This window comes from Melospiza melodia, chromosome 16 (genome assembly GCF_035770615.1).
Source record: "Melospiza melodia melodia isolate bMelMel2 chromosome 16, bMelMel2.pri, whole genome shotgun sequence".
In the NCBI taxonomy this organism is placed as follows: Eukaryota; Metazoa; Chordata; class Aves; order Passeriformes; family Passerellidae; genus Melospiza; species Melospiza melodia.
In genome coordinates, this window is record NC_086209.1 from 16,300,900 (window position 1) to 16,328,260 (window position 27,361).

At 46.6% G+C, this 27,361-nt stretch overlaps 1 protein-coding gene across 4 annotated transcripts in view; it reads right to left on the reverse strand.

The window, feature by feature from the left end:
• Positions 1–24,421, reverse strand: part of HDX (highly divergent homeobox) — a 40,148-nt gene extending 15,727 nt beyond the window's left edge. For 3 of the 4 annotated variants that reach the window (XR_010029772.1, XR_010029771.1, XM_063170813.1), the window contains exons 1-6: positions 24,321–24,421; positions 20,439–20,584; positions 16,235–16,381; positions 13,240–14,361; positions 9,443–9,496; positions 1,456–1,602 (exon numbers count right to left, since the gene is read on the reverse strand). Coding sequence is in view for 2 of the 4 variants with exons in the window: in XM_063170813.1 (XP_063026883.1) it covers positions 1,456–1,602; positions 9,443–9,496; positions 13,240–14,361; positions 16,235–16,381 (1,470 nt within the window). In the remaining 2 variants the exon portion in view is untranslated. The remainder of the gene's footprint in view (positions 1–1,455; positions 1,603–9,442; positions 9,497–13,239; positions 14,362–16,234; positions 16,382–20,438; positions 20,585–24,320) is intronic. The other variant, XM_063170814.1, reaches the window with a different exon arrangement.
• Positions 24,422–27,361: the final 2,940 nt, after the last annotated feature.

Sequence of the window (27,361 nt, forward strand, 5' to 3'; positions counted from 1 at the left end):
AGAATGTCAGAGAAGATGAACATGTTTTGATAGTGTCTCAAATTAAATGGGGAAGAGAAGGTTCCACATCCTGTGTGCTGTGCTGAACAGAGAACATTCTGGAACAGCAAAACAGTGAGGGCAAGAGCAGACTGGGATTGCCATGTGGGAAATCAGCTTGAGAGCTCTATTCCTAAAATATATTCTCCTTAAACCCTTCCAGCAAGGTCTGTGAGTGGATGGGATCACTTGTGGTCTGCTCTGGTGCAGGTGATGGCAGAACCTTCTGGGGTGTCCTGGTCCCTGCCCTGGGCACAGAAACATTCCAGCAGGAGGAAAGGTTTGCAGAGAACCCCACAGTGACACCCTGGTGTGCCAGTAAGGATGTCCCCAAGGGAACACACCAAGGGTGTCACTGTGCTGTGCAGGAGGTGCTGCCAGGGGAAACAGCTTCACCTTCAGAGAGCAAAGGGAAGTCCTTGGAAAACAAGGAGCAGCTTTGCTCTCTGCAGAGAAAATGATTCTCTACAGCTTCCAAAAGTACAATTGGGATTTTTAGAATTCCTGTGCCCACAAAAAGAAATACCCAGATTGGTGGTCAGCCCTGAAAGCAGCTTTGGGACCATGTGGATGCACCAAGGCAGAGGTCTCACAGCAGGAGAGCTTCACTGAGGGCTCAGCCCTGCTTCTGCAGCACTGCCAGGGATTCAGCAAACAGGTGCAAAAGGAGGATCAAGCCTGGAAGGAATAATCCCAATTGTCACACCTGTCACAAGGGAAAGGAAGGCTCCTGTCCTTGTCTGACTGCAAACAGTGGGGACATTTCCTGAGGCTGGGATGGGCAGAGACCCCAGAGGTGCTGCTGGGTGGGTGCTCATCCAGGACACAGTGACACAACACCCCAGCCTCTGGAGGAGATGATGAGCAGATTCTGGGAGCCAGGTCATCTCCAGCACACCTGGGCCTCCCTCAGCCTCCTACAGCAACCATCAAACCCAGCTGACCCACAATTCCTCCATCACACCTCAACCTGCCCTCAAGACAGTCTTGTAACACAATTTTTTTTTCTATTTTGGAGCATTTTCTTTCATACAATTTTCCCTATAAGCATGAATGAAAAGTATTTTCCCTGTATCTTTAGAAAAGCCCTTTTTTGGTATCTTATTAGCAATGTAAATAGTACCTTTCAGTCTTCTAGGATCTCCCTCAAAAATGTAACACTTCTACTTAAAATCTTCCTCAAGAGAATGTCAAACAGCTCCTAGTGCTGCTTCTGCTGCTGATCAATAAGACCCTGACCTGAGGGCTTTTACTAAATATAGACTGCAGAAAGAGCAGGAGAGAACTTCCCAACATGGTCATTCATTATGTAATACATGAAATCTATTTCAAGCCTCCCCATGAAATTTTTAAAGCCTTTCATCTGTCCTATTTTTGCTCCTGCGACAAGATAAGGGAAGACTCTGGATTTCTTACCCGAACTATTTCACAGTCAACATTTAATTCTGCAGCCACAGCTTCAATTTTCTCTCTGCAGACTGAGCCCAGGCTGGTCATGCCATTGTCCCAGTATTTCTTTAGGGTAGCTAAGTCTCGGTCACTAAATTGTGTGCGGTCCTGTAACTGCAAGATAAAAAAAATACTGTTAGATTGAAAAAAAATCTGCTCATCTGAGCATTCATGTCCACAGGTCTCCCACACAGTTACACACACGTTCCACTGTCTCCACAGCTCTTCTTCTCTTTTAAGTCTCCCTTAAGAATTTAGGATTTTTTTGATTTCTTTTTTTTTATCCAGGGCACTTCAGAGTTCCCTGGGATTTGCTGTAAAGGCAGTGGCAGCATTAACACAAAGTTTGAGGCACTTCAGCTTTGTTTCAACTCCACCTGATTTCTTTGGTAATTTGTTTTATCTCATTCTGTAAGGCCTTACTGAAAATAACTTTTTTCCCCCTTGTGCTGTTTACTCTCTCCACCCAATTTATGCAAATTACTCCTTAAAGGCTTTTCAAGTTTCTCACCCTCCCCCCTAAAAGTTCTTTTATCTTACTGCAAACTACAACACATGCATAATTCAAAGGATTCTGACTTCCTAAAGGGAATACTTTAATGTTTATGTGGTGAGCTTGAGTTTAAATTGGTTCCACTGTTTATCTGCGGCTTCCCAAACTCTTTGTCTGCGTTTATCAAAACATGTGATAGTGGATCAGTGATAAAAGGAGTAACACTGAAAAGGAATTCCTAAACATCTTACCACTATTTGAACTGGTGTGAGCACAGAAAGTATTTCTCTGGTAGAGCTTCCAAGCTTTAACAAAAGCTTTTTATACAGAATTTTATCTAAAATCTACAGTTTCATTGCACCAACCCATGCTGTTCACTTTTCCTGCTATTCAGAGGACAGAAAATCAACCACAAAGTCTGCACTGGTAACTTGAGCCCATGTGCCACACGTGTCATTATTTCAGTAGCTGAATTGTGTTCATCATTTCAATAGCTGAATTCTGGGTTTGCTCATTTAAACACCGTTAAAAGTTAGAAAGAAATAATTTCAAGTGGAATAAAAAGTAATTTTACAGAACTGGGATCATTTGACAATCTTGTACGGTTCCCAGTTCTAGCTTTTGTTAATCTTCAGAATATTGTAATTGTTGCAATTTTCCTCTCTTAAAAATTACTATTTCTCAAAATGTTAGAAGCACTTGAGTCTCCTCAATGTATGAACCCAAAATAGGTGCATCAAACTTTTCTCTTCCTAAACTAATCCCAGTAAAAAGAAGCACCAGATAAATTCAAATGTGATCTGGTTGCACTTGCTGACCTTGGAGGCCTTTTCCAACTTTGATGAATCCCGAATTAATTGAGTGTCCACCAGGCACTCAGAGCTTTTCCTGGCTGTAGTTCCACCACCTCATCACTATTCAATGGTTTTCACCTCATAACTGCTGTATAATGATGTTAATGTAATTTATATTTTCTGCTTTGGAGTCTCTGTCTCATTTTAGCCATTTTGTTCTCCCAAGGCCAGCACTGAAGAGCCCCAGTGCTCTGCCAAGTGAGCAGCAGCTCTGTGGGACCTCAGAGATGCTGAAGGATCATCATTTACACACCCTGCTCTCAATAGCTGCACCAGCATCATGAGATCAGTGTCACTCCTAAGCTCAGCAGATGTAAATGACACTTGAGCATGGCCAAATCTCAGCTCCAGATTAGCTGCCTTCTGTAACACGCTGTGCCATGGGCCTTATCAGCACTTCCTTAGGGAAATCACAAACTACCTTCAATTACAGGATCATCCCTTGACATGGATCATGCCCAAGTTTGACTCCTGCATTATAAACTGCTTAAAAATTACATAATGACTTTTGTCAGAAAATAAAGGATAGAATTTCTACATTGTGCATGTAACTAAGCTTCCATCATTTTAGTTAATAACCTTCCCATGCTTAATACCATCAGAGGAAATGAGGGACCAAGAGCAAAACCTCAGAGCCCTACAAATATCATAATATTCATCATTATAGGAGAAAATATCAGAAGATAATGTTGGAAAGCTTCATATTTATGACAATACTTAGAGGTGAAGGCAAGCCAGTAACTCAGTTCTTGTTTTTTACGTCATTAAGCTCTGAATACAATTCTCATTTCCTCTCTTCAGATAGCCAGCTTGCTAATTCAAGGCTTGGCTTTGACAGTGCTGGCTGTTGGCTGAATCCTTTACATTTCCCACTTCTGTTGGCCACAGTTTAGGAAGCAGCAGAGGCTTTGTCCAGCAGGATCCAGCCTATGCCTTCCCAAGGAAAAGCAAATTGAATCAGCAGCTGTGCCGTGCAGGGTTAAACCCGGCTTATCCCCGACCTCCCAAGTGGAACACCACCATCCTTGGAGGAGATGACCCAGTTTATCAGAGACATTCCTGGCTCCTTGCCAGCCCCTCATCCCCCACAGAGCAGCAATTTCTGTGGTGCAAATCCGGTGTCTGTAATTGGGGTGAATAATTGCACACAGTGGAGTGTCCTCATCCTGCCTCTGCTCAGAGCCTGCGCTTCCACAGCGGCTCTCACGCAGCACTTGAAAATGTTTCAGGCCACGTGCACAAAGCTACCCACAAATTTCAGATTATTAATCAAAGACATGCTAAAAAATGGAAGAACTTGAGGTTTTATACATAACTTGCATTTATGCTGCAGCTGAGCACTGTGTGTGCTGTTCATTTCAATTGCAGTGAAATCATATGAAATCAACATTCAGTTCTGATACTTGCTGATGAATTGGGCTGAGGTAATGGTTATTTTTAGCAAACAAACCTCTCACAAACAAATTTGCCATGCCTTTGATCCCTGTCACTGCTTCTCTGTTATATTTTCGGAGAATGGGAAGATCAGAAGCACTCAAAGTATTCAAGGTATGAACAAATCCCAGATTCATCTGTACAAGCACAGTCTCATTTTGCCTTATTCACCTTTCCCAGTGACACCAGCATGGAGCTCTCTGAACCCTGACATTTATTAATACCTGTTTTCTTCAGAGATTATCAATTCCCATCTCAAGATCTTATTTGCATGTATTGACAGTGATTTCTGAATCATTCCACTACATTTCTCCTTTCCCATCCATGCTATTCAATATCATTCTTGCTTTTCAGTTTATCATTTCTTGATTTCCCACATATAAATTCTGAAGGCCTGCATTTTCCCTTAACACACCCAGATATTTAACCTCATTAAAGCTGTTCCAGATTACACATTCCTTCATCCTGAGGTTTCAGCTTCAGGTTTCACCAGTGCCACAAAGCTGCCCCCTGTCAGTGACAGCCATGCTGAGCTCAGGCTGGACACTGCTGCTCACACAGCTGCACAAACTCAGGCACGGAGGTGTCTGAGGGCAGCCTTCCACTCCTCCTGCTCACACACTGCCAGGTTCCTGCAGCAGAGACTTTCTGCATCCCTCCCCACTGGCTGGGTAAGCATGAAGTTTGCTCTGATGGAAGCAGAGGTGATAAATATTTCATAGCATCCCATTGTGAGAAAAGCTGTAACTGCTTCAGCATGCAGCCAAAATTACAGATATTCTGTTAATATCTGTTTCTAAATCAAACTCAACTAAAAAGATTTTAAAAAACCAAAAAGAGATATCAATGCAATGAACAGTCTTGCAAAGAAATGACACTCTGAGCCCTATCTATCAATGTATTCCTCCCACTGGACCAGACAGTTCTGCAGTTCAGGCAGGATGCATTCCTTGCCTGCAGGCTCTCAGCCCAGTGCCACAAATCACCCTGAGGTGCCCTGACTGCAGGAGTTTAATGAATCCCTGCCAGGGCTCTCTGAAGCTGCTCTGAGGTGTTTGCTCTCAGCTCACATTGGTTCTCCTGAGCCCTGCACACCCCAGGCCAAGGAGGAGCTTTCTTTAGGGTTGTTCTGATGTGTCTGCCCCAAAAATCCAGCTGTGCTCCCATGCCCAGAACAGCTGGGGCAGCTGTCACACCTCAGCCCCTCCACCTGTCCAAAGTGTGCCTGCACTCCTGTGACAGTTTATTCAAATAGCCAATGTGCAAACAACGACACAAAAATCCAAATCTAGCACTCTCCACCCATTTCAGTATTCTCCTGTCCCCAGATACAACAGCCTGAGAGCCCAGACACCCCAAAGTGAAGCTCAGGGCAGACAAGCTCCCCCTCTCTCCCCCAAAATGGAGCTTCACCACTATAGCCCAGCTTACCCAGAGCCAGCACCTGTGTGATAAATGTTCTCCTTTAAATATACCCCAAACAAAACCCATCCTGCTCAGACCCCAGCTGACACAGAACTGAAGCACAATCAGTACACTCAAGACCTAAGAACAGAAGTGAAGATATTTTCTCCCTTTTAGTTCTCCTTAACTGGTACCTTCAGTGCTATTTTTGAATCCTTGTTATCCTTCCACCACCCTGTGATAAACCAAAAATCAATGCATTCATAAAGGCCACTGCACATGCACCAGGACACAGAACTCTGGCATTCCAAAGACACTCTCATGAGTTACTGACAGGGTGATATTTCTAGACTAATATTCATTAACAATCAGGATTACATCATCCCACAGCAGAGCTGAGCACACAAGAGTTTCTGCAGAACTGCACAGCTTTTATTTCTCTCCTGATACAGTTGAAGGACAGGGCAAGGGAAACAAAACATCAAGGCAGAAGATTAAAAATTCAGAGCATCTAAAAGACAATCTTCTCCATTTTAACCAAAATACAGATTAGCCCTTTTCCTGTTTGAATGGCAGTAATTGCCATAATGGCACTTCTACAACTCCATCCATTCTATTTCTGTTCCCTCACACTCTTTATTCAGAAGAATTTCACAGTTGAAATCAAAGTTTCTAGGAAGCAGGAGCTTCTTCTCCTTTGCTTGTCTCACCCCTGTGTGTACACAGCAGTTTCAGAGTGCCAAGTCCTCCACTTGCCCCCTGAAGGAGGCTGAATCTGCACTCAGGCTGGGAAAGTGCAGCCACAAATCTGGACAGAGATGTTGTCAAACAGATTGGATTAACCAAAGGGTTTTATGCATTTTATTGATTAAAGAGACAAATGAGTAAAGGTTTAAGGAAAAAGAATTCTCTAATTACCATCCTTAATGGTCTCTCACTGCAGGGAAGACATTGAGAGGATGGGGACAGAGAAGGGAATGGAGCTGGGAAGGGTCTGGAGCACCAGGAGCAGCTGAGGGAGCTGGGAAGGGTCTGGAGCACCAGGAGCAGCTGAGGGAGCTGGGAAGGGGCTCAGCCTGGAGAAAAGGAGGCTCAGGAGGGACCTTGTGGCTCTGCACAGCTCCTGACAGGAGGGGACAGCCGGGGGAGGCTCTGCTCCCAGGGGACAGGGACAGGAGGAGAGGGAAAGGCCTCAGGCTGGGCCAGGGGAGAATCAGGAAATATTGGATATTAGGAAATATTTTATCACTGAAAAGGTTGTAAAGCATTGGAACAGGTTGCCCAGGGCAGGGGTGGAATCACCATCCCTGGAAGTGTGGATGTGGCCCTTGGGGACACAGTTTAGTGGTGATCATGCTGATGCTGGGCTGACTCAATGATCTTAAAGGTATTTTCAAAGCTCAGGGACTCTATGATTAATGAACAGGCCCCTCCACATCCTTGAATGTTTAAATTTACTCCAGAAATGCCTTCTACTGCTGGGGTCAGGTACCCAGCATGACCACAATGCCCAACAACCCCCCCGTGCTGCAGGCAGGGGCCAAAATCACCCCAGTCCCAGCCCTGAGCTCCCACTGCCAAATCTGAGCTGGCTCTGGCACACACCTGACCCCAGAGCAGCACTGAACTCTAAAAACAACCTCAGCAGCAGAATTTGTACCTGCCAGGTCACACACCCCACCTGGATAACCTTACAACTGGGTATTGGCTAAAACCTCCCCATTTAGCTGTGAAACTCTACCCAGGACACTCCCCAGCTCCTTGGTGAGATGCTCTGAAAGGCCATTAAGTGATAGAGGGAATGAGCCTTCCACAAAAGAGCTGCATTTTAAAAAGCCTCCTCAAGAGAATTAGCACTTAGGAAAGAAGGAAGATGGATTGAGCACAACAGGATTTGTACAAAAGTACCAGTTCCTCTGGGAGATGCTCTTATAAAGTGCTCTCTGTACAAAAAGAAGTCATTGTACCAAACCCTGCAGAAATGGGAAGTGCTTCAGCTGAGACCTAGAAAACGTCTGAGAGAAAACACCATTAACTGATGGTCCTCAGATTCCTACTTACACAGAAACACTGCCACACTCACTTTTTGAGGACTAAAGAACTGAAAATAATAAAGGAAAAAGTTCTGATACAGCAGGAGAAAGCAAGGAAAGGCTCTTCCATTGCCTGGACCTCATCTCCAACAGAGCAGACACAGCCAGGGCACTGCCAGGGCACTGCCAGGGCATTGCCAGGGCACTGCCAGGACACTGCCAGGGCACTGCCAGGACACTGCCAGGACATTGCCAGGACACTGCCAGGGCACTGCCAGGGCACTGCCAGGGCATTGCCAGGGCACTGCCAGGACACTGCCAGGGCACTGCCAGGACACTGCCAGGGCATTGCCAGGGCACTGCCAGGACACTGCCAGGACACTGCCAGGACACTGCCAGGGCACTGCCAGGGCATTGCCAGGGCACTGCCAGGATATTGCCAGGACACTGCCTGGGCATTGCCAGGGCACTGCCAGGACACTGCCAGGGCACTGCCAGGACATTGCCAGGACACTGCCTGGGCATTGCCAGGGCACTGCCAGGACACTGCCAGGGCACTGCCAGGATATTGCCAGGACACTGCCTGGGCATTGCCAGGGCACTGCCAGGACACTGCCAGGACACTGCCAGGGCATTGCCAGGGCACTGCCAGGACACTGCCAGGACACTGCCAGGACACTGCCAGGGCACTGCCAGAGCATTGCCAGGGCACTGCCAGGACACTGCCAGGGCACTGCCAGGACTCTGCCAGAGCATTGCCAGGACACTGCCAGGACACTGCCAGGGCACTGCCAGGACTCTGCCAGGACTCTGCCAGAGCATTGCCAGGGCATTGCCAGGACTCTGCCAGGACTCTGCCAGGACTCTGCCAGGACACTGCCAGGGCACTGCCAGGACACTGCCAGGGCACTGCCAGGACATTGCCAGGGCACTGCCAGGACACTGCCAGGGCACTGCCAGGGCACTGCCAGGACACTGCCAGCTCCACAGACTGAGGAGTTTGGTTTCCATGGCAGACTCTTCCCCAGCTGCTGCTTGTGACAGAGCTGGGGTGGCAGAGCAGCCCTGGAGAGCCTGGCTGTACCATCCCACCTGAGGCTGGCTTTGCTGCTGAGGAGGCAGAACTGACACCTATTCAAAGACAAGCTGCAAATGCTGAAGACTAACTAAAGAGTTGGGCAGGGTTTTGGGTTTTTTTTTCCCTGACAAAAGCTGTTTCATACCTTGTGTTATGGTTTGGAGTTGCCTGTGAATTGAGGACACCAAACTGGCTGATTCTGCTACTGTGAAATGACATTTATGTGGATAAAATTAGACTTGATCAAGTTCCTACAGCCAGCACTGACTAATTCTGTGCATGTGCAGAGAAGCTGCAGAGGGAGTTACTCTCCTAAGCATTCAGTTACTTCAATTAACAACCACTTCACTTTCAATATAAAAAACACATGTGAGCTCCAACCACTCAGTCCTGATCAATTCAGATGTTGTTTGAGCTAAGAGCATGATTCCTACCTGGGCATCACCTCACACTGAGCTACAACCTTGACCTGCTTTTAAACACAGACATCATCTTCACCTCAACTGAAACACTGCACCTGCAGATAATGTTTGTATCAAAGGAAAAAGGAAAAAAACCCACCCAAGGTAAATAGAACTAACATTTTCCACAATGCATTTTTATCAACTTTTCATTGCTTCACTTGATGCATTAGATACTTAAATGGAAATGTACTTACTGCTCTCTTTCTGGAACAACCTGTAATCCAAGGCACAGTAAGGTTTCCTGAAATCTGCAGAGGGGAAGGAGGAAACAGAACAGAAAACAAGAGCAGCTTAGGTTGATGTGAGAGCCAATACTGAGACTTCAGCACTGTGCATTCAATTCTGACACCAATGTCTGTAAACAGGTTAAGACTGAAAACCAAAGTCCCACTCACCTTTACTGCCAAGAATAAAACATTGTTTCTTTGGGTGAGGGCAAGATAGCACAGTGACAACTGGGGTGTTCCTGTACTTTTGGTACCCCAAAACTTTTATTTCACAACAGCAGTTTCCCTTTCCATCTGGCAGGATGAGCAGACTGGAGTCAGGCAAGGGCTGAGGACTGAGCTGCCCTCACATCTTTTCCAATTGCTTCACTTCAACTTCCAGAAAAAATGCTCTCGTGTTTGTCACTGAGCTGTTCAATGTCTCATGTTAAAGATCTGAGTACCAGCAGAAATTACAGGGATTTCAGGATGGAGAAGGAAGGAGAAGGGGTGTGAAGGCAAAGGAGAACTGCTTCCATTCCTGCTGCTTCTCCATCATTCCCAGAGGTCAGACTTCATTAAATAAAAATCTCAGTGTTTTCCCTAACCATCTGAGGGGTGTCATAGCCTGGAATATTTTAGGCTTATTTAAGATTCCATGTTCATCTTCTGCTGCAGACAAGCAATGCTTGAGAGACTAAACACAGCTCTGGAGAGATCAATCACCTGTGAGGAAAAAACCTGTGCACTCCTGACTGGCCCAAAGTGCTCTGAGAGTTTCTGTACTTGCAGAGTTCCTCACTGATGGCTCCTGCAGCATGAGCACAACAAGCACAGCAGCCCTGCTACAGGTGGCTGCTCTACAAGTACATAAAACACTTTTATTCTTTAAGCCTTTAGCTGGAAGCACTTGGAGGTCCCCCAAAGTCAAACACTTTCTCCTGACAGCACAAGGAGGGTGGAGGGGGATGAAAGGAGCACCCTCCCCTCTCAAGGACCATTAGGGTTTGAGCCTAAAATATTAATTTCTGCACTGCACACACTTTGTCTATTGTAACCCTGGATTCCACCAACAGCTTCACACCACAGAATCCCCTGCAAAGGCACCCTGAGGAATCACCCAGGCAGCTCCTTTTCACTCATTTAAAGGGGGCTACAAAAAAAAAAAAAAAAGTGATTTTCTATGGGAATAAAGCAACATCTACCTGGCAGAGCTTTAAGGGTTGCTGGGAAGACAAATGCACTCAGTTCTGACAGGGACAGGGCCAAACCCAGCCAAGCTCATCTCAAGAGAACTCCCTGGAGTACAGCATGCACAGCACTGCTCTGAGCTGCCCTTGTCAAGGGCTGGGCTTGGGAACAGAGTAAATCAAAATACAGATTCTCAACAGTGTTCCTGTCCCTTAGGGTGGGGGGAAGAAAGCAAGACTAACTCCCACCTCAGCCTGGAGGACAGCACAGGAACCTCTGCACTCCAACACACTCAAAGTCAAACAGACAAGCAAGTAGGCTGAAGAATTTGTTTACTGAAACTGCTCAGGCATTAAAATTGATCACTTAATTAAATTTAGTCTTAAGTTACACTAACATGAATTTGATTAATTGAACCAGTAAGGAAGCTATAACTAATTGCTAATTAGATACCCCACCAATATATGACAGTAATTGCTTCATCAAAACATGAATCACATAGTCCTGACTTTGAAAAAGCATCTGCTTGGATGTTCAACTACTCCAATAATCATTTAGCTCAGGTTTAATCTATTTTTAAACTCAAGAAGATTTCCCCAAGTTTAAGGATTTTCATCTCTGTGCTGATGGATAAATTAGCTAAACATGGGCACTAAATTAACATAAACTGGCTACAAAAAATGAAATGTCATCCTGTACAAGCCTAAAAGGATTCAAGCACCTTAGGAAGTCTCTAATTCCCAGAAGTGTCACCTCAGGGGCTCACAGGGTGTGAGCTCACAGCAATAAGGGCATTAACAGCTTCCTGCTCAGCTTTCCCAAGGTTTAAAACTCTGGAATGACAAGGGGTATGACAGAAGCTCCCTCCATCCACACTCCAAATCCAAAGAGCAGGGTGTCAGACAGGCATGGAGCTCAGCTGGGGTACAGATGAATTCCTCACTTATCAGAAAACCAGGTGTGTTGTTACAACAGGGGGAAGTAAAAAATACCCCAAAACAAAATTCCAGAGATCTTATTCCGATCCATAAAACACCACACAAGCAGGTAAAATATCATCTACCATGAACTGTTCTAGCTCTTCAAAAAGACTCAGTTCCTACCCATAAAACCCACAAAAAAGTTATTCTTAATTTCACTTAAAAAAAATTAAAATAGATGAAATCAATCTCTCTGATGCTTTTTCAAGAGTGAAATAAAGCACCGTGAGCACACAGCTGATGGAGGCATCAGTAATGGATTTCCCTTCCTGAAACTTTATAAAATGCCTTTAACTCAATTGTAAGCACTTTCACCAACCCTTTACTGGACTGATCTGCACATTTACAGCTTTTCCTCTCCGGTGAAACTGGGGTGGCAAAACTAAACAGCATTTCAGGAATTCTATAACCAAGTTATAAAAGTAACAGCAAACACTGAGAGACTGAGTGAGAGTAAAGGAGAGAAAGGCACATTTGACGTGCATCTACTCCCCAGAATTTACCCTCTGTCCATCAAACCTCTGCTTTACCCAGAGCAGTAATAATTCAGGTGAAAAGTGGCACTGACTTGGACTTAGAAGTTTTCCTTCAAATGTCACATGAGATAGGAACAAGTCCAGAAAAAAGGAAAAGAAAATTTAAAAAAATCTAAAAAAAACCATGATTCACAAAGTCTCGTTCTCTACCCTGGTGAGCAAAGCACAGGGAAAGCTGATATGCTGTCGACATGGTTTATTTTCAGGAGAAAATAAAAAGGCAATAACAGGCAAGTGCATGCAGGTGACACACACAGAATCACATTCTGTCAGCCTTAAAAGACTTTTAACTCAGTGTCTCCAGGCTATGTCATGCCAGATGGTGTAAAAATCCATGAAAAATACCAATTTGGATGTTTCCTGCAAGTATCTCTCCCCTTGTAATACCAAAAACTAAAAAAAATGTGTCAAGTGCTGCAGTTTCTCCTAAACATCTTTTAGTTCTTCAATGATCTGCATTTAATTTCCCCTCAGTATCACTAAAGGGATTTTAGTACAGGAAAAGGAATAAAGGGATTGAATGTAAAACTGATTATTTGAATTAGATGCTGTGGGAAAGGAAGCTGAGTTAACTCCATCACAGGGGATCCTAATCCCTGACAGAACACAGAGGCTGCCACCTGCACAGGGGGTACAGGATTCTAGGCTGACATCAATGGGGTGAGCAAATGCACAAATGTCAGCCTGAAACCACGTCCTGTGCCACGTGTGATGTGTTCTTGTGCCACGTGTGATGTGTGCCCACAGGACAACACCCAGGGAATGGCCACGGCATGTGCTGGAAAGCCAGGGCAGCACAACCAGCAGCTCATGGGTATGACCCTCTTGCAGCCAAAATTTAGCCTGGAATCCATGAAATCCTCACTGATCTTCACCATATGGCTACCAGGGGTTCATTTAGACAGGCAGAAGTGCTACCACACTGCAGTGCTGCCTGCACTGGGTTTGAGGAGGAATTATCTCCACTGGAAGGCATAAAAGGAGCACAGCCTGCAGAAAGGTGCCAGCAGCTCTGAAACAGCATTTATGTACAACCTCAGCTCTGAGGTTTGAAGACAGAGAGAAACTGATGGATTACCTGGTAATTATTTTGGTTTTGTGACAGCCTCAGTTGACTTGAAGATGTAAAATGAGGAGAAAAGGTACTTCTGGCTGCGTTGGCAGGGTTATAAATCGTGCTGGGTGCGGTGTGCAATGAGGTCCGTGCAGGCAGGTGGAACTCTCTGCTGTGGTAGAGGAGATTGTCGGGCCCGTCGCGGGCAGGGCCCAGCTGTGCCCCGCAGCCCCCGCTGCGGCCCGGCCCGGCCGCGCTTTGGTTGTCCCCGCTGCGGCCGGAGCCGCTGCCCTCACAGTAGCGGGAGTAGCTCTGGATCTGCGCCCCCATGGAGGCCAGCTCCTCCTCGCGGGCGTACTCGTCCTCCACGTCGCCGGTCTCCATGGCGATGGACAGGCAGCTGCCCTCCAGCGAGGCCGCTTTCTGTGCCGTGCTGCCCGGCACCAGGCGCTGCGGCTGGTCCGTGACGGCCAGCGAGAACACCTCGCGGATCTCCAGGTTCTGGGTGCCGCAGCCCGGCTCCCGGGGGTGAGCCCTGGGCCCCGGGGGAACGTGCGGCGCCAGGGCCGCGGGCTCGGCCTTGTGCAAGCGCTGGCACGCCAAGGGCTCGGCCCTGCAGGGCCGGTGGCAGATCATGGGTTTCTGAGGTAACACCAGCTCCGCCGTCTGAACCGAGGAGCTGCCGTAGCTTTTCTTCGTGTGACTGTAGATGGAGTTTGCGGAATTGAGCACGCTCGTTTGCCTGGATAGAATAATGGTCTTTTCCCCTACCAAGAGGGAAGCGTTTTTACAGTGGGGCACCTGCCGTCCCAGAGGGATGTGCTGCTGCTGGAAGTCCGCGTCGCTCTTGCCCGGGAGCCGTGGGATGGAGGTTTTGTGCAGCTCCGCCACGGCGGCGTTCGTGTGCTTGGCGGCTCCCGGGCGGCCCGAGGAGCCGGCGGGGCTGTAGATCCCGGTCACTATCACATCATTGTTAGAAGAGGTCCAAGAGGATTGCTGGCTTTGGGATCGAGCAATATTCACCACGTTTCTCACGGCTGCCTCCGGGGGCACGGAGGGAGTGGCGGGGGCAGTGCTCGGGGGGGTGCCCCCAGATTCCACGGCGATCTTGCTGCTCATCTTCCGCCGCTTGTTGCCAACCCACGTCTGCAAACGAGACAGCAACGCCAACAAACACAAAACGGGGTGTCAGAGAGGCAGAAAAAAATTAGCAATTCCATTTTTAAGCAGGTCTGATGACATGTTAAGTGTTCGAGTTGAGATGTAAGTTTACAAATATGTAAATCATGTACTGATTATGCAGTGAACATGACAGGGTGGAAATACAGGCCTGAACAATACAGGGTAGAGATCCAGGCTCTCCTCTTTGGGATCCACAACTCATACACAGGACAGGCCCAGCCTCAATTCCAAAACCCCAGCTTCTCAAAAATCCTGATGCCTCCTGTCTTGAAGTGTCAAGATTTATTTAATTGACACCACCGTGACTAATTTCATACAGGAAAAAAACCATAAAAAAACCATCCCTGACATACACTATTCTACTCTACTAATTTTTTGCAAATTTTACAAAATGTCTAATTTGAGGCACAATTTGTAACATGCAGTAAAATGTCAGTTACTGGTCAGCTTTGCAGTCCCATTCTCCTGACCAATTGTACTTAGGGAATTCATGTGCCTATTATAATCCTATCTGCAAGTGCCAGCTGCAACTCAAGTATCATTTTGCAAAGAACTCATCACTGACCAAGAGTTTTATAGGATAAAAAGAAAAAAAGGGAAAAGGGGGCATTTAGGAGAAGCAGAAATGATGGGTGTAGAGAAGAGAAAGGTAAGATCGTGCTAAAATGCAGGACAGACACTGGATCTGTTTCCATTCTGAAGTAAGAAAAAGTTGAAGTGCTGCAAATCAGGGCTCAGGAAGAAAACAAGGAATGATCCTTGATTGCAGGAAGGGAAATGGAGAGGGAAGGGAAACATGAAGATGGAGAGAACTGCAAGGAGAGGGGAGCTGGGCTGCCTCCTCTAGGACACTCAATCAGCACAAAAATAGCAGAGCAGCCCTGGCTGCACCATCAGCATCCAGATTCCTGTTACAACTGCCTGCCTGCCCCAGGAGCCTGAACCCCTGCCTGACTTTCACAGCTTCTACCACCTCCAGCTGAGAAAGCAACTTGTAATGTTTCCAGAGTTCTGAGAGAGGGGAATCCAGGTAAGGATTTAGGAGCAGGGTTGTTATTGTCAATGTGCCACTGTTAAATCAACTAAAAACCAACCTAGACTGGCCCCACTTGCTCCTCCTCAGTGTCACAGCAGCTCCTGGGAGCTCCACTGCCCTTTGTTATTTTTCCATCTAATGCCTCAGGATTTCTATTTCTGCTCCCTCTCGGACAACAGCCATTTTGTTGTCTAGTGTTTCACAAAGGGATTATTATTTCCCTTTCTGTGGAATTCATAGACTCTGGAAGAGCTCCTGTTAGCACTGGGACATTCTTGTTTTATAGGAAAAGAATGTCCCCACTGTGAATAACCACAAAGGATCACAATATTTATGATTGTGATGTGGAATGCAAGTGTGACAGAGTGCATCAAAAGAAATATTTCCACAATTGTTTCCCCCAAAATTATTAATTTATAGAAACTTATTTAGCTTAAAAATAGTTTCTTAATAACATGACCTTGCTCTGATATAATGTATCATACAAAGTTTCTATAGGGCAAGCCACCCTATAATTTAATAAATAATAACTTAAAAAATAATAACTTTGAAAATCCCAAAAAAAGGCAATAAAAATCACTCGTTGTGCAATCCAGGCCCCTGCTAAATTCAACAGTCATGTGGAGATATTTCAGTGAAAACAAACTCTAAATAGGCTCTCTGGGTATAAATAAATGTCACACACACACACTGAAGTCTGATCTACGACAAGGATAAAGTTAGAGACTCCAGACCTCTCTATATTTTCTGTAAAGCAATAAATGTGTATGCTTAACAAATCTGGAAGGCCTCAGTACTTACCCTGACCACGCTGAAATCCAGTTTAGTTTCTTGTGCACACTGCAATATGAGCTGAAAGCAATTTTTACTTTGATTTGTCATTCCATTTTCATAGTAACGCTGCAATATCCTTTGTTGTTCTACAGTAAACACAGAGCGCAGATTCATCTGAAAGGAAAAGGAGACACTGAAAGCTGGGTGGGAACTGAGCTGAGCAGGAGGCACAGCTCTCATCTGTGCCTGTGATAACACTCAGGACTGACATGTTTTCTCTACAGAACCTTTTACCAACACTTCCTGACTTTCCAAGAAAGCCTCTTGCAGTCAGAGTTGTGTCAAGCTCAACAGTGAACTGGATGTTTGGAACAACAGAGACTGCTTTGCACAAATAAATAAGTATTACATGGCATTGCTAAGCCCATGAGGCTCTAGTTTGAAAGAGAAAGTTTCACCCTTAAAAATGTAAATGAAATAAAGGCATTAGGCAAAACAGAGAAACATGAGCAGCTCCAATATTGGCAGGGCGGTTTCCCACCCCTAACAACAAAAACCAGATACAATCTGCTATAAAATGAAGGTGACGGACACGAGTAAAGTTTCCACTGTCTCCAGCAATTCCTGCACTCCACAAGAGCCTGTCCTTCTGCTGTGTCAATACTGGCACCTCCAGCTGCAAAGTCACAAGGATCAAGGACCAAAGACCAACTTGGGGGAAAGCTCCCAAGGAGGGGCTTTGGGGATCCCTGGTGCTGCCCACCCAGTTTAACAAACACCCCAGTTTAACAGAGGAGGGACACCCATGTCCCTGGCTGAGAAAGGCTCTCTGCTGTGACACCCCATGAAGACTGGAAATCTGGATGTTTAAGAACATGTAAGGGTTGTTTTGCTGGGATATAACCAATGCTGGCTTCAGGACCTTGGGATGTGTTTCTGCTCCTTGGCTCTGTCCAAAGTGGTGCTCGGCAACAACAGCAGAGGTGAATAACGATGGGTATTCAAAGTTCCAGCAGCAAAAACCCCACTTTAATGTTACAGCCTATTTTTATCCTGTTTTCCAAGTTATCGTGTTTAATTCTAATTGGTTAGGAACTTTCTCATTGGTTAAGAACTTTCTTGCCACTCAATTCATTGGTGCTTGTGTGTGCACAAGCTAAGGCTCTCTCTTTACACAGGTTTACATCTTTTCTTTGTGCATTCTCATGGGGCAGGCTTCTTATTTTTCATAGATGCCTTCTTGCAAGAATAGACTGTTATGCAAACTGATTCCCATTCTTATGATTCTTTCTCATGGGAACTTAACAGGCTAGTTGTTAATTCAGCTGAAATAGCAAGGGCTGATTTTACAAGGCCTTTCTTTTATAATGTTTTACCTCTACACAACAGTGCTCAGAAGTCAACCAGGACAAGAGGCCTGGGTTCCTCCCGGGCCAGCAGCAACTCCTCAGGTCAGTTCCCAGCACTGGGTCCCCCTGAGCTTCACTGTGAGGACACAGGAGCTGGCCTGGACAGGGCAGCACTTTGATGAACACATTAAACCAGACATTGCTTTGTTATGTGTGAAAATTCATGCCCTGGCTTGGGAAAGGCAAACATTATTGCCAATATTATCAACATTATCAAGCACACAGAATCCTAACAGCAAACTGGAGCTTGATGCTCTTGTTACACAATCTACACAGGCAAAGAGTGCAATCCTCTGGGCAGATATCAGACAAGAAGAGCCTCATCATCACAGATTTCCAAGGCAGGGCCTTTTTTTGTCCCAGACAGGAGGCCAGCAGCTGAGACAATGCAAGTGCCAGCAACAGCCTGCAGCCACCATGGTGCCTTGGGAAGCAAAAACGTCACCAGCCCCAAGTTATTTTAATGCAGTGCATAAATCACAAGAATACAGAATGAACCAAAGGAGAAGAAATCTGCCAACATCCAGTAGGAAAATAAAGGGGATGAGGGAACCCTTTGTAGCCAAGGAGTTTTGAAAATTCTGAATGGAAAGGAGAGGGATGATCTACTGAATCTTTGCACAAGAGCTGCTCCTAATATAAAGCAAATAAAATTATCAGGGGCTCAAAAGCATAAGCAGACATCCAACTGCTTTCACTTTATTCTCCAAGATGATTATACTATGTAATGGTAATGGATGTTAAGAGTTCAACAGGCCTGTATAAAGAAAAAGATTGATATCTAGAATTTGGAGTAAAATGCTTGTAGGCCAGAGCTTTGACTTCAGAGTTTACTTTCCTCTCTATGTCAACAGGCAATAGAAAAATCAGTAATTACCAATTTGTATAATTTGCCATTTCTTTGAAATAACAGATAAAATAGAAGAGGATTTTTCAATTACATTTTTTACCTCAGTTCTCAACTCTTATTCCCCCTCTCAATCCAGTGCATTATTAAACACAGCACCAGCTGCATTACAAGTCAGGTTTGCCCAAGTTCTGCCTCCCCCTAACATTTATTCAGTCACAGCCAGAGCTGGCCAAAGGAGACTCTTGCTCTGAATAATCTACTCCTTAAAGAAATTTATAGCAAGCAACAGAGGAGACAATTATTAGTCCATTAACAAATCAATAAAGTTCATCATAATCTACTTTATCATGTTGAGAGCTGCCTTCAGATCTCCCATGTGGATACACAATGACAAGGCCACTGAATGATTTACATCACTCTGAAAGAACACAGAAGAGTTAATTTTGTGATTCTTTTTCCTCCTGCACAATTGGCAGCTCCCAGCTTCCACTCTACTCCTGTTTCAGCGCTCCTGTTTTATTTAGTGGAGCTCAGTTCCCACAAATGACCTCATCAGAAACAGTCCTGAAACTTCATCTGTCCACATCCTGCTGAAGTCACCCCCAAGCTCCAGCATTTCCATACCCAGGCCCACCACACCACACTCTCCAAACAATTCACAACTGCACTGGAGACTCTCCAATGGCAAGATGAGTTTTTAAAGCCAGACCTGATGACCTGCGAGGGAAGACCCCTGTCAGGTCCTTGACATGTTTTTTAATTATGTGGATTTCTGTATCCAAGGTCACTTCTGTGTTAAAATGCTTTCACTGTTATTTTTGACATCTGTAATTTAGATAAAGACAGGGTGGAGCATTTTGATTAAATCACTTGAACTTCAGATAAACCCTTGAGCATTGCATGACAGGCTTGGCCTAGCTAAGCTCAGGAGAGGTCATGCTCTGCTTTAATAACTCATTTTTACAGTGCATTTTAATCACTCAGGAACTACACCTGCCAACCAAAGTCCTGGTAAGATTCCTTGGTAGCCTCTGCCTTGAATCCAGTAAAGCAGAACTCAAAGGTTTCCTGCAGAGACCATTAGAAACTGATTTGAATAAACAGATCACAGGATCCTCCAACCACAGAGTTATGAACTGAGTCATAACTGCAGTTCACATTACAACATCTAAACCTTCAAACAAGCAGGTGAGATTTATTAAAGCTTTTTGTGTCATGGATATATCAAACCCTCAGTCAAGAGACAGCTCTGTACCATCTTCCACCAATTTCACACCAGTGTGAAGGACATCTAGCAATATTCTGTCCCTGGCAGGTTCTGGCAATATTCTGTCCCTGGCAGGTTCCAAGCTCTCTGATTAATATTATGTCACCTGTAAATGCAGATGGAAATCAGTTCACTATCAGCAGTTCCTAAGTGCTGATTCTGAATATCTAAAGCAGTACCCTGTTTAAAAAACCAATTGATAAATGTTTGGGAGCTCCCCTGGAAAACCACGGACTCCAGAGCCATCCCAATAATCCAGGAAGAGCTGGATTGTCTCTGCACATCCCACCTGCACAGGCAACAAGTTCTGCTCACTGCCTGTGCCTGTGGCACCTGGGAATTCACCTACACTGAGTATTCACACAGCTGTGAGAACAGAATGTTACTGTCTCTGAGACAAATTAATGCAGGATATGTTCATCAAAGGATTACACTGATTATTTTTTGGGGAAGTATTACATGTTCAGCATCAGTTTTCATAATTAGAACAAGAAATGAGCTCTTACATTTTCTTTAACACAGGAAGTAACTTGCGAAGTGCCAAATTAACTGAGCATTGAGGCATCAGAATGAAAGGAATGAGCAGGTCATTCTCCTCCATCACAGACTATTATCCAAAACAACCTCAGGAACTTCCAAGGGAATAAACTCCTTTTCCCAATCTGTGCACCTACAGAGCACTCCAGTCTCTTCAGGATTTCTCACCTTTGTCTTGAACCTCAGACTCCAAGTTAGAAATCCACATGGATTTTTATCATAATTTCATTTTGATCTTGACTTGCCAAGCTTAGCAAACAAGCCTGTGAGCTTTTGGGAAGCCAGGTGTCCAGCTGGTTGGCAACACATTGGCACTGAAAAGAGAGTTTGTTACAGAAAAGAACTCTGTGAAATTTAATAAAAATCAGGTAAAGCATTATGCAAACAAGTTCCATGAGCGTAAGTTGAATTTTCACTTTAATAAAAGAGGTGGCAAAGCTGTATTTAAGGATTCAACATCTGCCTGTTCTAATAAAATAAAACAGCCTTGACCAAGTGTGTTGGTGTCTCTGGCAGTGCAGAGAAGAACCCAGGACAGCTGCAAAAGCAGGGTTTCCAAAGTTCCCCTTGCTCCTGCTGCTTGTCCCAGGCCAGCCATCACTGGTAACTCTGCGCTCCCACAGGCTCACCCCTCAGCCTGCTGTGAACTCAACAATATAAAGATGTTTTCTCACTGCCTTTCTGAACTGAACGCTAATTTAAAAATCTGCTCATTGTAAGATCCCTCTGCTGTGTTGTGGTTTGGGAGGTGTAAATGGAGCCCAAGTGCTGTCAGGCACTGGGGACACGGGGAGATCCCAGGCTGTGACTGAAAAGGACAAAGAGGGAACTCCATGGCCTTCAGTGTGTCCCAAGGACAATTCCATGGACACCCTGTGACCGTCACCAGCTCCCCAGCAGATGGCATTGGGGTTGTTCTTACAGATGAACTTTTTCAGCCTTCTTTAGTGGCTTGAGCAACTTCTCCCCAGTATTTCCCTTCCCTCCCTTCTCTGGGAATGAGTGGAGAGGGGAGATCGTGCGGAGCTCCAGCATGGCTGCTCCTGAAGCCGTGCTCTGCCTCATGGAACAGGGACTCAGCGCACATCCAGCCCTTCCAACCCATTTACTTCATCCAACATTCCAAAATCAGCAATCTCTCCAGGGAGACCTGGTAAAGCCAGGTCATTCCTTTTTAGCAACTAATGGAAACAACTCAGTGTCAAGGAGTGCCACCAAAAAAGAACAGCTATAAGGAAATGGAGAAAAACAATGTAACCAAATAATTCAGGAGTTACTGAGCTGTTCTGGAATTACTTGAGAGATCTTGGGGGAAAAAATAAAGAGAAAATAAAGGACCAGCATAAGAAGGAAAAATAATTTTTGCCTACAATGTACAGAACTATGGTCTTAGCCTCCAAAAGTCCCTAAATGTTTGCATTCCTGAATCAAGTAAACATTTACAAGGTAAATCTTTATGCTAATACTAATTATTTGAAAAATAGGAAACAAACCCATGATTATACTCACTTCAAACAGCAATAGAAACTAGTCTTGGGTGTCAAATAAATAATAAATAAATCAATTAACTCAAGAATACAAGCCACCAAGAAGTAACTAAAATATAAAAATATTTATGGTACAACACATTCTAAAACTGTCAGGGATTAACACAGAATGATAAAAGGGAACAATCGGTTTCTGAGAGTTTTCTTTTTTAACTTCAGCTCCAAAAATGCATTTTCCTAGGAAAAAAGTCACCTTACAAAGACTATTTCTCTTTTAGTCTCTCCATCTGTAAGAGGTACAAGAAAATTGGCACACTCCAAATGTATGGGGTTTTTTTTGTTCCCTCCACAGATCTCCAGTGGCAAAAAATAACAAGTCTTAGTGCCAATATAAATGTGAGACAAAACTGGAACTATGGTAAGAAAACTACTATAGACATAAATAAAACAAGACTGCAGTAGTGACACTATTCCTCCAGCTTTAGAAACTTGAACTGAAACCATCTCATCCACTTTCCACCTTTGCCAAAAACTCACCATTTTTTGCACAACCCAAATGGAAAGAAAACAATCAACCAACCAATCCCCCAGCTTACACACTATGTGGAGATACTGGACACACATCAAGGAACAACCTTTAATAATGTGAATTTGTAGGTTGGTGCCTCTTTCCTACACAGGCCAAACCAGTTACAAGCACTCACTCTCAGGGCAGGGGATGAGGCTGATGCTTGGGTGAGTGTAATGTACACACCAGCTTGTAAAACTGCCTTTAAATATCCGTGACTCGCAGCATAATTGCTTCCCTCTCCTCTAAGTACAGCGTTTGCAGGATTGTATTACAGCCCTGCCTATAAAATGCAGCCCTTTATTAGGGACAAATTAGACAGCCCTCAGTAACTTAATAACATAATAACCCATGACCACAACACTGCAGGTTTATGCATCCCATCCTGCTGTATTGATGCAAATGAGACTCCTGACTGCAGCTGGATTAGCCACATGTTTTAAATAAAGTGTGTATGTGTTTGTGAGACCTATGTCAGAAAAAAGGGAAGAAGCATTACAATGCAGTGTTACTCTGAACATGTGGGCTGCTTCAGGACTGCAGCTGGGAGGACACAGCACAGGTTTAGGTGAGTTATGTGTGATGTTATCCACAGAATGAGAAACCCTGGGCTAAGCGGGCAGGGGACAGGGCTGGGGCTGCTCAGGCAGGTGAATGCCACACAGGCACTTCCAGGGGTGAGACCTCAGGAACAGCACAGCCAAGGACACATCCTCCTCTTCCTCATCCTCAAACACCTGGGGAACAAAAGCGTGGCAGCACAAGGCCCCTCTCCAACTACCACTGGCTGTGCCTGGCACCACAGCAGGCCGATATCATGGAATCACAGAAGCGTTTGGGTTGGAAGGGACCTTAAAGTTAATCTTCTTCCACACCCCAGCCAACACAGGCACACTGAGCCACTGGGGACACCAGGCACTAAGGACTGAGGCACCCATGACACAAGAGAACACAGTCTTAAGTTTTGGCAAGGTAGGTTTAGGTTGGACATTAGGAAGAAATTCTTCATGGAACAGGCGGGAAGACATTGGCAGGGGCTGCCCAGGGAGATTTGGAGTACCCATCCCTGGTGTTCAAGGAAGGATGGAGGTGGCACTCAGTGACAAGGTGGGCATTGGGCAGAGGTTGGACTCGGTGATCTCAGAGCTCTTTCCCAACCTCAGTGATTCTGGGATTCTGTGATTCCACCAGGGAATGAGGAAATTAGCAATGGCAGGAGCTGTGCCAGGGGAGGTTTAGGATCGACATTATAAACAATTCCTGCACAGAAAGAGTGCTCAGACATTGCAAAGGTCTGCCCACGGAGGTGGCAGAGTCCCCGTCCCTGAAGCGTTTAAGGCAAGGCTGGACATGGCACTGAGTGCCTGCTTCAGCGGGCGATGTGCTGGGGATGCCGGGGTGTTTCCCAGGCCGTGTGCCCGCGGCGTTTCTGTCCCTGCCATGTCCCTGTGCCCGCGGTGTTTCTGTCCCTGCCTGTCCCTATGCCCGCGGTGTTTCTGTCCCTGCCGTGCCCCTGTGCCCGCGGTGTTTCTGTCACTGGCACGTTTCTGTGCCCGCGGTGTGGCTGTGCCTGAGGCACCCGCTGCTGAGGGGCCGCTGCCAGGCCCGGCGCGCACGCGTAGAGCGGTCCCAGCCAGCGCAGGCGCGCGGGTGCCCCCCTGGCGCGCGCTGAGCGGCTGCGCGCGCACGCGCAGTTCCTGCGGCGGCTCCCGGCGCGTGCCCGGCGCTGCCCCCCCCGCTCGGGGCCGCGCCGGGGGGGGCGGGAGGCGCAGCAGCGCCTGCGCGCGCCGGGCGGGTCCGCGCGCGCGAGCCCGCGCGGGCCTCCCCCCACCCCCACGGCCGGGCCCGGAGAAGGGGGGGGCATCGCCGGCATCATCATCACCATCATCATCATCATCACCATCATCATCTTCCTCCTCCTCCTCCCCTCCCGCCGCGCCCCTCCGCTCGGGGCCCCGCCGCGCTCTCCCCCCGGGAGGACTCCCCCGCGCTTACCGTGTAGCGCGGGGCCGGCGCGGGGGCTCCGGGCTCGGCCGGGCTCGGCTGGGTCGGTCCCGGCGTCACACAATGAAATCAGCGGCCCCGATCATTAATTCTCATCATGATCGTGACGTGCGCGCAGACAGCGGCCAATGGCGCGCTGCGATCAGCGCGGCCCGGACGGCGCCCGCCCCCGCCGCCCGCCGGGGGGGCGCGCACGGGAGCGCCGGCACCGTGAGGGGACGGGGCGGCCGCAGGGCCGGCCCCGCTGCGGCCCCGGAGCCCCGCACCGCCCCCGGAGCCCGCACCGCCCCCGCGCCGCGGGCCCGGCCCGCAGCACCCTGCGAGTGCTCCTGTACAGCCATCCCTGAGAGCTGGGGGCAGAGACGGGGAGGGAGCCCGCGATCCGTGTACATGTCCCCAGAGGGTGGTGCCGGCTCTGCCCAGCGACAGCGCAAGGGGCAGTGCCCATAAACTACAACGCGAGAAGTTCCACCTCAACACCAGGAAAAACTTCCTTCCATGAGGGTGGCAGAGCCCTGGGAGGGTGTGGAGTCTCTGGAGACATCCCAAACCCACCCGGACAACTTCTTGTGCCACCTGCTCCAGGTGACCCCACCTTGCACTGGGTGATCTCCAGATCCTTCCAACCCCATCCATCCAGTGATTCTGTGGGTGCCCATCCCTGTGACCCCATCCATCCAGTGATTCTGTGGGTACCCATCCCTGTGACCCCATCCATCCAGTGATTCTGTGGGTGCCCATCCCTGTGACCCCATCCATCCAGTGATTCTGTGGGTGCCCATCCCTGTGACCCCATCCATCCAGTGATTCTGTGGGTGCCCATCCCTGTGACCCCATCCATCCAGTGATTCTGTGGGTGCCCATCCCTGTGACCCTATCCATCCAGTGATTCTGTGGGTGCCCATCCCTGTGACCCCATCCATCCAGTGATTCTGTGGGTGCCCATCCCTGTGATCCCATGGCAAAGGGCAAGTCATGAGGAGACTCCCCAGTGAAACCCAAAAAGCTCCAGGGTCCTGACGGACCAGGACTTGATTTACATCAATATTATGGCACTCAAGAAATAAACCTTTTATTTCTCAGAATGGATACATTTGGTCTGGGAAGGGAGGAAATGCCAGTGTGTCCTGGTGGACAGTGCAGGGCAGGTGGGGCCAGACACCTCCTCAGGGCCATGGCCAGAGTTGGTGACAGCACAAACCTCACACCCTCACTCCTGTGTCCTTACAGGGTCCAGGTACTGCCAGGTGCATCAGTGCCAGCCCTCCTTTGGGCTCCATTTCCCCTCCAGATGGAAATCTCCTGAACAAAGAAGCAGGAAGCGCCCTGCTGGCCCATTCTGCTGGATTCTGTGGTAGACATCATGTGAAACCACTGTTTATTGGCTCAGCTGTAGGAGCACCGAGAAGTCAGAAGCAGACTTGAGACCTGTGTTCATTCCAAAGCCTCCAGACAGGCCACATCCCTACTCCAAATAGTTTCCTCTGAAAGTCACAATGTTAAAATATTAAACAGGCAATTAATTTTGTAGGATGCTTTAATCAGAAGTTCCAGTAAATATTTCTGCAGGACTGAAATGAAAGAATTGCTGCTGGTTCTCTGTAGGCAGGGAGGAGAAAAGCAGACAGTGTTTATGTTTATTTTAAAATTGCAAGAAGTTGTTTACATTGTTTAAAAATTTTAACACGGAATCTGAACTAGTGGTGGCGTCCCTTTGGGGACTTGGGAACAGATGATCTTTAAGGTCTTTCCATCTGAAACCATTCTATAATTCTATGGTGTAGTAAACATCCTGAATTTAGTAACAGGATTTTAGGGAGAGCCCATACATTTAAACCCTAAATCTTCTGTTGTGCTTTTTTGTCTCCTGGATATATTCCCTTCCTCTGTGTGCCATCAACACTTGCCCTGTAAAAATCAAATACAGCAACCACAAAACTTCTACACCACTGCTTTTATAGAAAATAATTGGTTTGGAATTAGCTATGGAACTATTCCTGAGAAACTTGCTATGTTTTGTTCTCATAATATCTGCAGCTTGGGAAACAAAAATGGTGAGACAGTCTCTCTGATATCCCTTGAAAAATACAGTGGTGTTTGATAAAATGCAGCCTATTAAACTCCTTTTAAATGGTGAATAATAGAAAGTAATATTTCAAGGGCTCTAATTTGACTAACAATGGGCTTACAGGTGCTTTTTCTATAGTTTTCATCAAAAAACTCATAGAATCGTTCCTGAAGGAGACATGAGATGTGTATTTAAGTTGTCAAAGAAACCAGTTTGCAGACTAGCAGCCCCAAAAGAAGATTTATTGATCACAGTAATGTTCTTTACAATGTAGGAGGCTGAACATACAGGTTAACAAAGCTGCTGCTGTTTGCAGCACAGGAGTGACAAGCTCCATAGAGTCTCATGTTATGTATTTCCCTCCCTGGTAATGCCTCTTAAGGAGCCAAACCTTGAGGAAAAAAACTATGAAAGGATGAAATAAACCAAATATTCCTCTCCTGCTACCAGATCTAAGTGCTTCCTCCTTCATTAATGACAGATTTAAATTAGCAGGGGCTGGCAGATCGGTCTGGTGGTTTCAACAGCAGCCTGGAACATGAAAGGAGCCCTTCCATGAGGGAGTCAGCATCAAAGTGAGACCGTGCTGCTACTCCTGTGCAGGAGCTCATTAAACTGATGAGCCCAGCTCACCATTAGTGACTGACCCCGCGTGGTTCTGCCCTGGGGCCAGGGCTGGGTGTGGGCATTTCCTGCCACAGCTGGGAACATCTGCATGGCTCCCTGGAACACCAGGGATTGGATTCCACCCTCAGGAACCCAGCTGCAGGATCACACCAGTGTTCCAGAGCTTTCCCTTTTCCAGCAGCTCGTGGGTTCTCAGACCTTTAGCAGGTGAGAGGAGTCTGTAGGGATGGCTCAGAATTCCTGGACAAGGACTTGGGAGCTGCTGTGTGACTGCTTTGGTCACACAGTTTAGAGCAACGGCTGCTATTTCCATTTCTCTGCCTTTTTATGGAGCCTG